Genomic DNA, 16,291 nt, shown 5'->3' with positions numbered 1-16,291 from the left:
GGAATTGACTTCCTGCCTGACTTGGCTTTCTAATTTTCCCTGTTTCTAAAGCAGAGGAGAAGTTATATTACATGATATAATTTAAACAATATGATATAGCAGGTCTAATGATTAGGAACTTCTTCATGAAAACTAGTTGATGAAATATATCCCTATTTCTGCTCAGAAACTTACTTCTGCTTTTATTCAGTGTCCACCTTCAGGATTTATTGTAGGCTTGGCATTCTGAGAACTCTCCATTCTGTGGTTTGACTATTGCCATGAGTTTTGATCAAAAGCAATGCCATTTTTATCTGAATAAGCAGAAGACTTACTTGGGCACAACTATCCATTCTATGGACATTTTCCCCCTGGGTAAGAGTCAAAGAATATTTAATTCCCTGCCTGTGGAAGTTTTGTGCAGTTGTAGTGCCAGTGAGAATTTGGAGAGGAGTAGGGAAAGGAAGGAAGGGGGGCAGACAGGAGCCCTGACCCTGAGAGCTGCCCTGTCCCCGCCCTGTTTCCTTGCAGACTTCTCCATGATGACACCCATCAATGACCTCCACACAGCTGACACCTTGAACCTGGCCAAGGGAGAGCGGCTCATGCGGTGCAAGATCAGCAGCGTGTACCGTCTCTTAGACCTTTATGGCTGGGCCCAGCTGAGTGACACCTACGTTACGGTGAGGAGAGCATCTTGGAGTGGGGTGGGCACTGTGTGTGGCCTTGACAAAATCGGAAGGGAGAACTCCTGCTGTTGGCATGGTCATGCACTGAGCCCTTTCAAGGTTTCTAACCATTGTGGTCACTCGTGGCCACTTCTCTAGATAAGGAGCTAGGAACTCCTGGAGCCTATTTCTAGGGCTACCCCTGATCATTGGGAGATTCCTATTGTGGGCCCATTGCCCCAGTTCCAAATAAAGGCTGGATCTTCTTCATCTCTCATATGCTGGAGGGAGATAAGGGTCCCTGGGAGGAAGTTTTAGATGCAATGGAGTCAGGGGAAGAGGGGATTCAAGCAGAGAGTCCTTGGAAATGATCCCTCTCTCTCCTTGCCACTGACAACATGTGTCTTCCTTCCAGCTGAGAGTCAGCAAGGAACAGGATCACTTCCTGATTAGCCCTAAGGGAGTTTCTTGTAGTGAAGTCACCGCATCCAGCCTGGTGAGTACAGTCTGGCATCTCGCTGCCTATTCCTTGTTGAAACAACAGCAGCCTAGAGTGACAGGCCATCTCCAGATTAGCCGCTGTTGTTCTGTCCCTTGTGGAGCTTGCAGTCTGGTGGGCCAGAGAAGACACATGGCCCTGAAGCAGAAAACCCATAGCACAACCCAACCATGAGACCAAATGCAAGGTGCAGGCAACAAGCGCAGTTGGAGGGAGGAGGAGGAGGAGGAGGAGGAGGAGGAGGAGGAGGAGGAGGAGGAGGGGGAGATGGAGGAGACGGACATGGGGTCTTCCTATGCCTGGGATTGGACCCCAAAGGCTGGGAGTGGGGAGGTCTTACTAGATTCGGGGATATATTAGAACAACAGCCAGTACTTTCTCTCAAGCACTCTGCAAGACCTGCCTAGTGCTGGTGCCATTCGAGATAGCTTCCGGGACCCCTTTTGGTTCTCTTGCTCCTTTTAGGTGTAGTAGGAAGAAAGTTCCAGAAGTTGGTCTTGATCAGGAAAGATTCCTGGGTGGGAAAAGGAAGACAGTAGAAAGGACTGTCTTACAAGCGGAAGAGGGCCAGTGGTTGCAGGGGGCTACACCATCTGTGCTGCACAGCCGAGGCCAGAGGGTGCCACCTCCAGGCCTCTGCCAGCCTTGACACACTCTCACATGTTGAGTCCAGGCTTGCAGTTAAAAGAGCCAGCTGACAAAGTCACAGTGTATTTGGGCAGGGCAGGACCATGAGGACTGCCAAGGCCACTTTACAGGGAAGAGAGGATGCTGATGCCCAGGGAGGTAAGTGACTTGCACAGGGCCACCTAACAAGGTCATGGTTGAGTCAGACTGGAACCAAAGACACAAGGAGGCACAGGCTCTGCCTTTAAGGCATTCGTGGCCTAGTGGGGGAGCAGGCAAGTAAATTCAGAGTGAAGAATGCTCTCCTATAGCAGGAAGCTTAGGGAGCCCCAGCAGGAGGGGCAAAGGAGTTGGGTTGACCCAGTGGTGAATGAACTGAGTCCCCAGGAAACCACAGGATAGGCAGACATAGACTGGGACAGCAGGGAGGGGCTGGGCAGAGGCAATTGTGTCCTCAGCAGGAAGACAGTTCGCACAAAGCCAGACACATGCCAGATCATGGTGCACTTGGGAGGACAGTGAGTGGCTGCGTCTGGCTCACATATTAGTGAGGCTGGAATGGGGACAGGGACCAGATGATAAATGGCACCAAAAGCCTTGTTATGGTGCTTTCGCTTTATTCTGCTGGTCGTGTAGAGCCTCTGAAGCACTGTAAGCAGGTGAGTGATGTGGCCAGGTTTCCATGTAGCAATCGTACCCTGCCAGCTGTGTGCAGAAGTGACATTAGGACAACTGGCTGGTGCTAAGAAGAGGGTGCTGCCTTGGATAGTGCAATGTCAGGCATAGGGGCAGTTCTGTGAGGCAGGAGTGGGGGATTGGAGCGAGGCAGAAGCTGCCATTGATAAAGAAGCTCCAGGGTTTCCCGTTAGCCAGGAAGGTGTGGACATGATTGTACTTGCACAGGGTTGTTTTTGTCTATGCTTAAGCATGATTAAGGAATAGTCTTTTGTCTTGCTGTGTCACAAAGTGACCTTCTCTAGTGGTGATGTTCCATGAAACTGTTTATGCTAAGCAGGGAACACCACAGCCTGACTGTGTGCAGAGCCAGCCAGAGCCACCATTAGGTGTGTGTGTGTGTGTGTGTGTGTGTGTGTGTGTGTGCGCGCGTGCGCGCACACATCACATGAATGTGTGATTTTTAGCCATGACACCTACTACCTCCTTGGCCTCAGAAGCAGATTATATTATAAGACCAGTGACTAGTTTCTACCTGTCCTTTAAGACCTAACTTTTGGGTGATTAGTAAATGGATGTTTATTATACTACTCTCTTTACCTTTGTGTATGTTTAAAAATTCAAAGTAAAGGGTAAAAAAACAAGAAAACATCTCAGATGTTACTTCTTTTGGGAAGACTTCTCTGATCTCCTTCTTTTACTGGGATCAAAGACTCCTTCCATCTGTTTCTAGAGAATTCTGTGATGGGCTGTCTTCTAGCCCCTCTACCCAAGTTGTGGTCTGTAGACCAACAGCCTGAGTGTCACTTGGGAACTTGTTAGGAATGTAGACTCTTGGGCCCCATTCTTGGCTACTGAACCAGAATCTGCATTTTGATGGGATCTCCAGGTGATTATTATACCCAGTAAAGTTTGAGAAACTCTGCTGTATTATTTTTCCTGCTGAATTATAATCACCCATGTTGCCTGTTGGCCTGTATACTCACTGAGGGCAGAAACCAGGTCTCTTTTTCTCCCAACACCAAGCCCAGCCCTAGCTCCTGGTGTGCTGGAATGTCTGAATACAGTGGGTAGGCGTATGCTGGCCCACAGGCAGGGAGACTCGTGAGGGCCTCTGCCGGCCCTGTGGCCATCAGTCTCTCTTCATTATTGGCCCAGATCAAGGTGAATATCCTGGGAGAGGTGGTGGAGAAGGGCAGCAGCTGCTTCCCAGTGGATACCACGGGCTTCTGTCTTCATTCGGCCATCTACGCAGCCAGACCCGACGTGCGTTGCATCATCCACCTGCACACGCCAGCCACCGCAGCCGTGAGTGTCCACTCCTTAGGCCGGCATTTCAGACCCTGAGGCTGGCGGCAGACCCCTGCTACCTGCTTCTCTGAGGTTCTCCCTGAGAAAAGACCTAAGCCCCCCAAGCTGGTGGCAGTCTTGTTTTTTAAAAACAGTTCTGGAAAGATTTCCTGGAATTCAGGCCAAGTTGAGGAGAGGGAACACCCAACGTGGGGACACTAATCCTCTCCATTTTTCTAAGCACCAAAGTCTTGGTTTGGGGAGATAAGGTAAAGATGTGTAATGTCTGCTCTACTGCATCCCCCACCCTGCTGCACACACACACACAAGCACCACTGACCCAGGTAATGGCATCTCTTGAGTTTCTGTTCAGGTCATTCCTACTGGACTAAGGGCTGACGCCTGCCCCCAGCCCCTCTCTCTAGTAAGGAGAGATCTTGATAAAAGGTAATACAGTGGGAACCTGGACTTGTCCACTCCTCATTGCCCAAGGTAGGCTGAGAGCTGGGATTGCAGCAAGGAAAACCAGGAGAGAGTAGAAGCGATACCCTCAAGTATCAGATTGTCCGTTCAAGGGCTCTGGTAATTTCCCCATGTGTACCTAAGACACTTGCAGCAGTGTCACTTGGAAAGGCAACCACCAACCAGTTCTGGATGTTTCCCCAGCCTTCAACCCATCTTTCTGACTACGAGGCCTCATACCTACAGGGGCAGAGCAGACTTGTCACTGGCCTCGGGTTTTTTCTACCAAGTACGCTAGTTATGAGGATTCAGATTTTCCAGAATTTGGGCCAAGACTGAATGATATATGTGTGCTGAGTGTCCATTTCTGCAGGCTTACTCATGGGGCAGAATGAGTGAACAAAGGCAAGAAGCTCTCCTAAATCTCTCCATGCCCTTGCTTTTAATAAAAGGCAGGGTGTGGGGCATGGATTTTAACCTTATTCCCTGGTGCTCTTATTGCCCTGTCACGAGTGAGACGGGGCTTCTCAGTGAGCCTCCCTGTTTCTGCCCTGACCTCAAGGTTGAGGACTTCCACCAGCCCATCCCAGAGGACCCTGGACCCTGCCTCACCCCAGCCTCTTCCCCGAGTCCTAGGACAAGAGAAGAGCTGGGAGTGGGCAGCAGCATCAGCTCTCTCAAGGGCATTCTCTGTAGCAGTTTTAGAAAATGGTATATTGACATGGCTGCTATCAAAATGGTAAGATTTGGGAAATCTGGAAAGACATCAGAGGAAGCAGAAAGCCAGACCCAATCAGGTGCAGCAGAGGCAGAGGGTGGTGCTAGGGGAGCTGCAGGTGCTAACCATTCCACTGTCTCACTGAAGGTGTCGGCCATGAAGTGCGGCCTCCTGCCTGTCTCCCACAATGCCCTGCTGGTGGGGGACATGGCCTACTATGACTTCAATGGTGGGATGGAGCAGGAAGCGGATCGAATCAGCCTGCAGAAGTGCCTTGGACCCACCTGCAAGGTTTGCTCAGCTGTTCCGGGAAGACACTCTGGGGTGGGATTGTCAAAAGCCTACATCGTGAGTGACACATGTTCAGTGGACAATGTTTCAAAGTTGCACATATACAAAAAAGTGAAAAAAGATTCTCTATATGCCACTACCCTGAGATTTTGGTGCTCACTCGAAATATAGTCGCATATATTCATAAAACTAGGATCATAAAATATATTCTCCTTTCTCCCTTAGCAATATCCAGTAAATACCGTTGTGTTTTATTATTTTCTAAATCACTATTTTAAATTATTAAAATATACCTCATTATATGAATGGCTGTGTCACCATTTTACCTTAACAGTCTTCTGTAGTTGGACATTTGGAGGGTTTTTTCCCCTGAATTTTTCCTTGATATGAACAACATGCAATGAAAATTCTTTCATTTAAATCTCTGTGTATGCCTGAGACTGCATCCTTAGGATAAATGCCTGGGATGCACATTTTAGAACTCTTACTTCATATAGGCAAATTGCCCTCTCCTCCCCAGCATCTGGTATGTGAGAACGCTGCTTCCTAGTCTTCCTAAACTTGTTATCATTTTTTTTTTTGCTAACTTGATAGAAACAGAGTCTCACTATTGTTTTTTTTAAATCTAAAGACCTATATTTTAACAGCAAATAATTAGGGGTGGCCAGCTTAGTACAGGAAGTTTTGGAACGGAGCCTGGGCTGATGGATGCTTGTTCCTGTCCTCAAAAGGCACTCACTGCCTGAGTCATTTCCAGTCTGAGAGCCCCTGTCTTCCCATCTCTGACACAGAGGAGAAATCCCTGCCACTCTCTCCTGACATTCTCTAATGCCTCATTAGCAATGCCCGGAGAAGGAGGAAATGTTCACATCTATGAAATGCTGTCAGAGTTTGAGACATGGGGCATTTGCTATCTACAAAGTCTTTTGGAGGCCAGAGTCATCATCCCTTCCTGTTTCCCTTGAGGGGAAAAAAACTCCAGCTGTTTTCATTCAGCAAGAGAGACTGTGATGATGAGGCCACTAGGCCTCAGCCGAGGTCTGCAAGGACAAATCCAACACACCGATCTGTGTTCCTGTTACTAAGTGGGCATCATCTGTTTTCAGAGAGTTCTTGAAGATAAAATTAACCAAGGAACAGTTTCTGCATCTGAACTTTGGGGAGTCAGGCTCTTAGTGTAAATTCATTTCTGTTTCTCTCCCCCACCACCACCCCTTTTATCTCCCTGCTCCTGGCTGACTCACAAACATTGCACCAACAGTGAAAACACCTGGGTTCTAGTTTGGATTCTGCCCCTGACTAGCTGGGAGACTTTCAATTTCTTTAGGCCTCTGTTTCCTCTTCTGTAAAACCAGAGAGTTAGAGTAGAAGGTCACTACAGCTTCTTTCACAGAGCTATAGGGTCTTAGAGCTGGCAGGACATCACCGAATTCATGGAGAGGAGACCTGAGGTCCAAAGAGGTGACATGACTCACCTGTTTCTTCAGAACCACCTCTTGAGAGAGCCACCCCCTTGGGTTTTGGTTTCCAAGTCAACCAAGTCACAGGATCCAGAGGTTGCCTTTGAGGTTAGTCCCTAATATTGGACATCAAGTAATTTTGTTCAATTTAACAGACACCAGTTTTTTAGATTTCTAAGCCCTCCAAAGCCTAAAAATCCAGGTATTGCCCAAAGAAATCCAGCAAGCTACCTAGTCTCAGTTTTACAAAGCATCTTCCATTTCTTAGGGATGATGCCTCGGGTTAATATTACATGTGGGGTAGCTAGGAATGTTTGTAGGGGGAGAATGAACAAGGAGTTGGTAGGGAGGGTGCTTTGGGATTGGATATGGAAACTGATCTGGAATAAATGAAAAATCGCTCCTTCTTAACTAAAGTTTAAAAGACTTGAAGTTTTAATTGGCCGTTTGCTCCTCTGCAGATCCTGGTGCTAAGAAACCATGGAGTGGTTGCTCTAGGTGACACCGTGGAGGAGGCGTTTTATAAGGTCTTCCACCTGCAGGCTGCATGTGAGATACAGGTGAGCAAGTTCCTCTGGGGAGTGGGCCCCAGAGTGCCTCTGACGCAGGCCCCCCTGGCTGTGATTTAAGGAGTCCTGTGAGCCAGCCATCTGAAAGCCTTGCCCTGTTTCTCTGCCTTGGAACCACCTTATCCTTCTAAAGTTGCACAATTAGAATCAGTTTTGCATCTTTAAAATATTTATCACTGTTATCTAACAACCATTGCCTACCTCTTGAGGGTCAGTGCTCAGGGCAGGGAACTTTTGTAGGCCCATCAATTGGACGGTGGTAGAAACCATAATAGGGCATATAAAAGTTCTTACCATGCTCAGGTCCTACCTGGGGTATAACTGTTACATCTAGCTATGCCAAATAGACATATTTGGTAGGTCTTTTTTTTTTTTTTTTGCCTGGAGGGTATAGTTTGCAAATACTATTAACATGGTCCAGCCCAGAAAGAGAAGTGGAGAGCAGGCCAGGGTGAAGTTTGACATGGCAAGCCTGAACACCAGGGAATCCCCAAAGTAATGTCCAGGGAGCCCATCACAAAGTTCCCCTAACTAGTAAGCGATGGGATAGAGGGTGGGTGGGGAGTGTCAGTGATCATGGGCCCCCTAGAGGAATTGGTGGAGAAGCAATAGGAAAGCACAAACCCTATAGTTCTGCCAGTTAACAAAATAATGTTGGATAACCCAAACACATGCTCCTTTCAGTGTGGCAAGCTGTCAGGGGTGAGGAAGGTGGCCTTGCAAGCTGAATGGACTTCATCCTTCCCAGCTCTGGGATGTGTGCCTTTGGGTCGGGGACTTGCTTTCCATAGCCTATGTTTCCTCACCTGGAGACATGGGGCCTGTGGAGTCCTTGTGAGGATGGGGCCTTTCAGACAAGGAGAGGTGTTGCTGATGGTATTTTTAGGACTCGGTTGACACACGGGAAGGCTAACTGCTCCAGGATGAGTCAGCTCCTTGCAAGGTCCTTTGGTCTCCTGTCTGCTCTCTTCTGGCCTGTCTAGGCAGAGCAGTGCCACAGACAGAAGGCCTGCCTTTGTCTTGGGAGTTGAGGGGTGGGCAGAAGAATGAGACAATCCTAGAAGCATCCCAGGTGGAGACTACAAGTGGCACCTTTCTCAAAGGTTTTTAAAGGCCTAAGTTGAGAGGACAGTTATTAAGACAATGATGAATAGGTGTTAGAAGAAGTCTCCCCACCCCCCAAACAGCAGTGGTCAGAACCGGAGAAGGTGAAGGTAGAACCAGGATCAAGGCAGTACCTTTCAGATGCGGTGGCCTCCCTACCCCAACCAGAGATGCTGGCCCTGAGCTCTGTCCCATGACTGACATTAGAACCTGGCAGAGCCTCTGATATGCCCACTTTGTTTCCCCCCATATCTGAGCTCTTACAAGTTCCCCACCTTCCTGCTGAAGAAGAGGCTTCCATGAGAAAATAGCTCTTATCACTTTGCAAAGACAGCATGGACCTAAAATGAATGGAGAGAGATGCCCATGTATCCCCCCACATGGTGAAGACTGCTCCACACTAAGAAATGGCCTCTGTGCAGTTTAACCAAAGGCAGGATGGCTGTCTAGCAGCTGAGGGGATGAAAGCGCAGAGCTGTCAGCCACTGGCCCCAACAGCCCCAGCTGCTTCTCTTGGCCCTGCCTGCTGTCACTTTCTTTTCAGTCAGGACTGACTCGATGTGACCTTGTTAAAGTGCATCAGGCAATGGAGCCAAATAACCCCCAGAAAAGCTCCAGTGGCTTTTTTCCCCAGCTTGTAGAACAGGGAAGCTTCTAGAGAGAGAGAGGAAGCTGGAAGGTATAGAAGCAAAACAGGCAAGATTAGACCAGAAGTGTGGATGGTTTAAAGCATGAACGATCCCAGGGGCTGACAGATGCTGTTGGGATTGCAGCCCCTGGCCAAGGTCATTTCTAGTTGAACAGCCAGGACTGAGGTTCTATTTCCATTGTGGGCCTGCTTTTCTCCCCCAGTGACCTTGGCAAACAAGCAAATGTGGCTGTGGTCATTTTAGTGGTTCAAGGCTAAAAGCCTAGTCCATTCACCTTGGGGAGAGTGTTCTCATTGCTCTCCATCAGTTTGGGGTTCTAGGAATCTGGGTCATCCCCAGCTGAGAGAGGCAGCTCCCTGCTCTGCTTACAGGCAGATGGGAAGAAGCTCAGGCAATTCTTCCCCATCTGCTACCCATCACCATGGAAACTAATGGGGGGCAGGGAAGGGAGGTGGAAGGAGTCAGCTCTTGTAAGGATGTGGGCAATTCTTTCCTCCTCCATAACGACTAGTCCCCAGGGCATATTGTTTCTTTCATAGTAAAACCTCAGAATTTATTTATCATAAACATTTATGTGGCACTCTCTATGTACCAGGTGCTATTCTAGGTACTTCACGAATATTGCCTTACATAATACTCATGAGGTAGATCCTACTATTTTCATTTTACAGATGAGAAAACTGAGGCACAGAAAGGGTAAATAACTGCTGCAAGTCACACAGTGAGTGAGTAGCAGAGCCAGGATTCAAACCCAGGCAGCCTATGTCCCAAGTCCATGTCCTTAAACACTACATTGCATTGCCTCTTGGGGCAATGAGGGTCAGTGGGAAAGATCAGCTGATAGTCAGGGTTTCACTCCAAGTCAGCCAGGGAAACATCAACTGACAGTCTGCACTCCAAGTCAGGGTTTCACGGTCCCAGGGCTAAAGCCCTGCCTTGGCTAGATAGGGACCCACGATGAACTAGGTAATTGATCTACCAGTTGGAATTCATGGCCATTGAGAGTGCATTCCCACGATGCGGCCCCAGTGTAGGTGTGAGGGACTTCAGCATTAGAAAATACAGCAACAGAGGGCAGAACTGGAACTAGTGAATGCACGTAACAAAGAGGGAGGTTTGAACTCAATGCAATCTGTATGAACTCACTGTAACCCTTCTCACATTTGGACAACAGTATAGTAGGCTACCTCAGTAGGCACGGATCTGAGCATCTTCCAGGGATATTGGACAGGGACATTTAGTTTTGGTGGGAGAGGGGAGTAAATGCCTACTGAAGTCTCTGTTTTTGCCAGGATATGGAGTCATCTTTGTAAGATAAAAATGGAGGCTTCCACTGAACACATGTCTTGGATGAAGAGGGAATGGAAAATGAGTGTTCTTGCTCCCTCCACTTCACAGGGTGACAGGGATCACCTTGCAGGGGTGGCCTGGCTGACCTCTAGGACATCTCGTGGGAGCCATTTGTTACATTGGTGAATTTAACACACTCTGGGTGTATCCCAGAGCCTCATGGTTTCATAGGCTTATGTTTGCCAGCAAGCTAAATTGTACACTTTTATTTTCAGTAAAAACTGGAACACCGAATGTTTATGTAATCGGAGCATTCTCCTAGAATAAGTAGGCTTACAAGAGATATCAAATATCAATCAGATTTGCAGCACAAAACACATGGCTCACTACCTATAATACTCAGAAACCACCATCTCTCCCTGTTGGTGGACTCACCCTGGAAGCCAAATCATAACCAATTATGTCCGAGCGGCAGATTCACGGAATAAATAGAATGTACCATTAGATGAATATAGAATTAGGAAATAAGGAGATTAGTTAGATTAGGAAATGTTTTTTAGGATCATTAAAATCGCCTGCTGTATACACACACCTCTTGCCCTAATACCCAGAGTCCATTGCCTGCAACCACTTGTTATATAGCCCCTTTCCATGGAGACATGATGGGACATATACTCCAAGTCCATTGGTGAAGCTGCCTGACTCCTGCACAGCGCCCGGCTGTGTACTACCAGCACATCATGTATCTCCTTTTTCTGGGTTTCCTTGACCAACTAATACCACTGTTGAAGATGAATTCTTCCTTTAGACCTGTTAATTCAGGCCATCAGGCTACTCTGATGTTTTTTATTGCCTGCGAAGCTAGCCTATTTTCTTTCGAGTGACTTTTTTTCTAAAAAAACAAAAACAAAACAAAAAAACAACAGAGGGAGAGATTTTGAAGAGAGAAAGAGAAAGGTGCAGAAGAATAATAGAATATACACCCACTATTCACCACTCAGATTTAAAAAGTAAAAGCCTTTTTACTTGATTTTTTCCTCTTTAAGAAATAAAATATTACAGACAAGAATTGAAGCCCCTTTGGAGCCCTTTCTGATCTTACTGTATGACCCCACCTGCAAAATAATCACAATTTGAGGTTGGTCTGTATCCCAGGTAACTTTTGAGTCCTCCATATGGCTTTATTCTTAAGGTTTAACATTTGCGTGATTTCCTCCTCCTCTGTAGTCTCTAAGAACTAACACTAAGAAGAAATTGCTAATACCTCTGTTCCTGGAAATGGGTGCATGCCCAGTAAGTTTCCTCTGGGAGGAAAAAGTCACATGCAGCTCACATTTCTAGACATGTGTACACACACACACACACACACACACACACACACACACACACACACAAACTGAGGTCTCTCTGCTCTTTGCCGCAGGTGTCCGCCCTGTCCAGCGCTGGGGGAGTGGAGAACCTCATCCTCCTGGAGCAGGAGAAGCACCGACCCCACGAAGTAGGCTCTGTGCAGTGGGCAGGGAGCACCTTCGGACCCATGCAGAAGAGCCGGCTGGGGGAGCACGAGTTTGAGGCCCTCATGAGGATGCTGGACAACCTGGTGAGTCTTGTGCCATTGTCCTTTCAGGCCAGTCTCTTGAGCCTCAGCCCCCTGTAACCAGTCAGTGGGACAATAAGGTGGGCGTGAGAACTGCCAGCATCAGGGTTAAGTTGTGAAGGCCTCATTGATTGGCACCTGACTCAGAATTTGTGGTCATTCTAATAGTAGTTGAGTCTTCTTAAATGATGGCCTTTGCCACCCCTTCTAAGGGCTGTGGATGCCATCTTATATTGTGGCTCAGTTCACTCCTTTGTGGTTAGTTCTGCCTTTCTTATCTCATGATTTTAATGTAGAAAACACGTAATATACTAATTTCCTTATTCTGGTGAGCAGTATTCTAACAACATGCTGTCATAATGATTGAACGAATCAATCCTGCAAGGAGTTAACTGGTATGTGTCCAGGAATGGGCTTGAAAGGATACAAAAGAATGTTAAGACGTTCTTCCTTCTAGGGGCTAATAGTTTAGTTGATGATACGACCTATAAACAGGGGACAATTGGAGAACAAGAGGAAAGCATGCACCATGAGGTACTGGTTGCAGGAAGAGACTATAACATTGATTGCTCAGAGAAGTGAAGGATGAAACCTATCCTTAGACCGTTTCTATATCTAATTCATGTTCCCCTCCTCATTGCTACTACCTTGGACCCTCTTTATTGTGTCCAGGTCATTGTGATAATTAATCTTTTTCCCCTTGCCTCCAGTCCCTCCAAACCATCTCCACATTATTATGAGACTGACCATGAGGACCACGTTATAATGATGAAAAATACAATCCACACGAAAATATAATTCCCATTAACATTCGTGTGCCGAGTAATCCATGCCTAAGTAAAGCACCAGAGCCAGAAAGTTTCATACAGGAATTCTTTCAAATCTTTAAGAAACAGACAATTCTTGTGCCATCTTACACTGTTTCAGAGGATGAAAACAGGACACAAAACCATAATGATCATAATACATTCAGACCAGTCTTTGAGTTGATGAAAAATGCTTTCTGAACACTAGCAGATAGTATCTGGCATAACATTGAATAATAATACCTAATAACCAAGTGAAGGCTCATTCCTAGTATTCAAGGATGGTTTAATATTATAAATCTTTTAAATGTATTTTATGATATTAATGAGTCAAAGGATAAAAACCTTTTGGTCATTTTAGTATCAGAAGTTATTTGATAAAAATATATCGACTTATAAATATAGCTGTTAAGACAGGAGGACATTTAACATGATAAAATAAATCATGGTAAAACACTAGAAGTAGAAGTAAAAGCATTTCCATTAAATTTTGAAACAAAACAATGATTCTTGCTGTCAGCACTTTTAATATTATTCTAGAATAATATTGGACCTCAATCTAAAATGGGAGGCATAAAAATAAAATATTGAAAAGGAAACAAATTTACTATTAAAAAAAATTTTTAATGTTTATTTTTGAGAGAAAGAGAAACAGTACAAGAGGTGGAGGGGCAGAGAGAGAGAGACACAGAATCTGAAATAGGCTCCATGGGGCTCGAACCCCCAAACTGTGAGATCATGACCCAAGCCAAAGTTGTACGCTTAACCAACTGAGTCACCCAGCTGCCCCCAAAATTACTATTTTTTATAGATAGTATGGTTAAATGTATAAAGATACTTATTTCAGGGTTGTTTATAATATTTTGAAAATGACAAAGTATCTACCACTATTGGTTAGATAAATTATGGTATATTCATTCATTGGCATATTCTGTAGCTGTTTAAAGGCTTCTGTGTGGGAGTGCTGATGCACAGAAGCACTTGTACCCCAATGTTTATAGCAGCACTTTCAACAATAGCCAAATTGTGGAAAGAGCCTAAATATCCATCAACTGACAAATAGATAAAGAAATTGTGGTTTATATACACAATGGAGTACTATGTGGCAATGAGAAAGAATGAAATATGGCCCTTTGTAGCAATGTGGATGGAACTGGAGAGTGTTATGCTAAGTGAAATAAGTCAGGCAGAGAAAGACAGATACCATATGTTTTCACTCTTATGTGGATCCTGAGAAACTTAAGATCATGGGGGAGGGGAAGGAAAAAAAAAGTTAGGAAGGGAGCCAAACCATAAGAGACTCTTAAAAACTGAGAATAAACTGAAGGTTGATGGGGGGTGAGAGGGAGGGGAAAGTGGGTGATGGGCATTGAGGAGGGCACCTGTTGGGATGACCACTGGGTGTTGTATGGAAACCAATTTGACAACAAATTTCATATTAAAAAAAAAGGTTTCTGGGGCACCTGGGTGGCTCAGTTGGTTGAGCGTCCGACTTCGGCTCAGGTCATGATCTCATGGTCCGTGAGTTCCAGCCCCGCGTCGGGCTCTGTGCTGATGGCTCAGAGCCTGGAGCCTGTTTCAGATTCTGTGTCTCCCTCTCTCTCTGACCCTCCCCTGTTCATGCTCTGTCTCTCTCTGTCTCAAAAATAAATAAACGTTAAAAAAAAATTAAAAAAAAAAAGGTTTCTGTGTGTTTATAGGTTCAATAACATGAAAAAAAATCTCCAAAAACACATTGGTAAGCTAGAAAAGCAGCTTATAAATCTGTTTATGCAGTATGGTCCCATTTATATACTATTTTATATATGTTATATATAATTACTGTATGTATCCTATAGTTATATATTATGTATATACTTACATATATATGTGTATTTGTGTGTGTGTGTGTGTGTGTGTGTGTGTGTGTGTGTGTTTACAGAGATGGCCACAAAGATTTTTATTAGTTTTCTCTGGGGATGAGATTTTTATATAAAACCCACTTTTTTCTTTCTTTTTTTAATGTTTATTTATTTTGAGAGAGAGAGAGAGCAGGGGAGGGGCAGAGACAAAGAGGGAGAGAGAGTCCCAAGCAGGTTCCACACTGTCCGCTCAGAGCCTGATGCAGGGCTCGAGCTCATGAACCAGGAAATCATGACCTGAGTTGAAATCAAGAGTCAGATTTTTAACCGACTGAGCCCCCAAGACATCCCCCCCCCCATTTTTCTTTATGTTTTTCCATATTGCCTGATTTTTCTAGATAGGTCTATATTTCCTTTACAATCATAAAAATATCTTAATGCCTCTTTAATTTAAAAAAATAAAGGAAGAAGGTAGGCAAAGTCAAGAAATTATTGCTTCAGAAGCTGCCAAGCAAAATGACTGAATGTTCTCAACCAATCATCACTTATTTCCACCTTGGGATATGGTCTTGCTTAGAAGCAGGGATGTTTTTGAGTCCGATTTCAGGGTTCTAAGAAGGAAATAGTTAAGAAGCCTTGGAGTCGAGAAAATATAGGTTGACTTTAGAATCATCTGGGAGGGTTTCAGAAATCCTGCATCCCAGACTGCACCACTGTCCGTGGAAATCAGCAGCTCTGAGGGGCCCAGGCACCAGCATTTTTAAAGCTCCCAAGTGATCCCGAAGTGTGGCCAGGGTTGAGAACCACTGGGGTAGATGAAAAATTGAGGCACTATTAGAGTGAGGAGCCCTGTCTGGGATTCTAGGGATTTTCTCAGCTCTAATCAGAGGGCTTGTTGGGGTGAAGGGAGGAAGATGTTGGGGGATCAGGATGAGGGAGCAATTCTGAAACACAAAAAAGGAACAGCAAGGCCTATGTTGTGTTACGGAGATTTTGGTTTAAACAGAATCCCTTAGAGAGAAGGGACAAGTGTGTGTGGGATATGTGCATGGAGGCCATTTTCCCCACAGTAAGTGATTCTTTCTATTTCTGTCTTGTTTAGGGTTACAGAACAGGCTACACATACCGCTATCCCTTTGTTCAAGAGAAAACCAAACACAAAAGTGAGGTGGAGATTCCAGCCACCGTCACAGCCTTCGTGTTTGAGGAGGACGGGGTCCCAATGCCTGCCTTGCGGCAGCATGCCCAAAAACAGCAGAAGGAGAAGACCCGTTGGCTCAACACGCCCAATACCTACCTACGGGTCAACGTGGCTGACGAGGTCCAGAGGAGCATGGGCAGCCCCCGGCCCAAGACCACAGTAAGGAGATCAGGAGGGAGGGTGCCTGGCTACCTCTGTGGGCTAGACAGCTTTAAAGGGGGAACAGAACAAATATCCCCAGGTCTGGGTTATTACAGTTTCCCTTTAGGGCTTCCTATTGGGCATCTGGGAGCAGCTGCTCATGCCCACAAAAATCTCTGGCCACCTTGTTGCACCTCTGCATTGAGATTTTGGGGCCTGAGGAGCAGATTTCTCCAGGGCACAGCTGGACCTCACTCTCAACAGCACACAACCTAGGAACAATTGGTTTTTGCTTCTTGCTCCCCCATGCAGAGGGGGCTTCTGCAAAGTTCATGGCCATCCAACATTTGGACTGTACATCCGATGTAAACCCAGGAGGCAGGTGGGATATTAATTTCTATTATGTAGTCTTCTTCCCCACCC

General features: G+C 45.9%; 1 protein-coding gene across 7 annotated transcripts in view; it reads left to right on the top strand.

The window, feature by feature from the left end:
- The window catches only part of ADD2 (adducin 2), a 109,095-nt gene that overhangs the window by 75,621 nt on the left and 17,183 nt on the right, over positions 1–16,291 (top strand). For all 7 annotated transcript variants that reach the window (XM_049651646.1, XM_049651643.1, XM_049651642.1 and 4 more), the window contains exons 5-11: positions 511–662; positions 1,063–1,143; positions 3,607–3,756; positions 5,066–5,209; positions 7,131–7,229; positions 11,706–11,882; positions 15,629–15,886. In XM_049651646.1, the coding sequence (XP_049507603.1) occupies positions 511–662; positions 1,063–1,143; positions 3,607–3,756; positions 5,066–5,209; positions 7,131–7,229; positions 11,706–11,882; positions 15,629–15,886 (1,061 nt within the window). The remainder of the gene's footprint in view (positions 1–510; positions 663–1,062; positions 1,144–3,606; positions 3,757–5,065; positions 5,210–7,130; positions 7,230–11,705; positions 11,883–15,628; positions 15,887–16,291) is intronic.

This window comes from Panthera uncia (genome assembly GCF_023721935.1).
Source record: "Panthera uncia isolate 11264 chromosome A3 unlocalized genomic scaffold, Puncia_PCG_1.0 HiC_scaffold_11, whole genome shotgun sequence".
Classification (NCBI taxonomy): domain Eukaryota; kingdom Metazoa; phylum Chordata; class Mammalia; order Carnivora; family Felidae; genus Panthera; species Panthera uncia.
The sequence above is the reverse complement of the archived record's forward strand: the minus strand, read 5'-3'. Positions and strand labels throughout refer to the sequence as shown.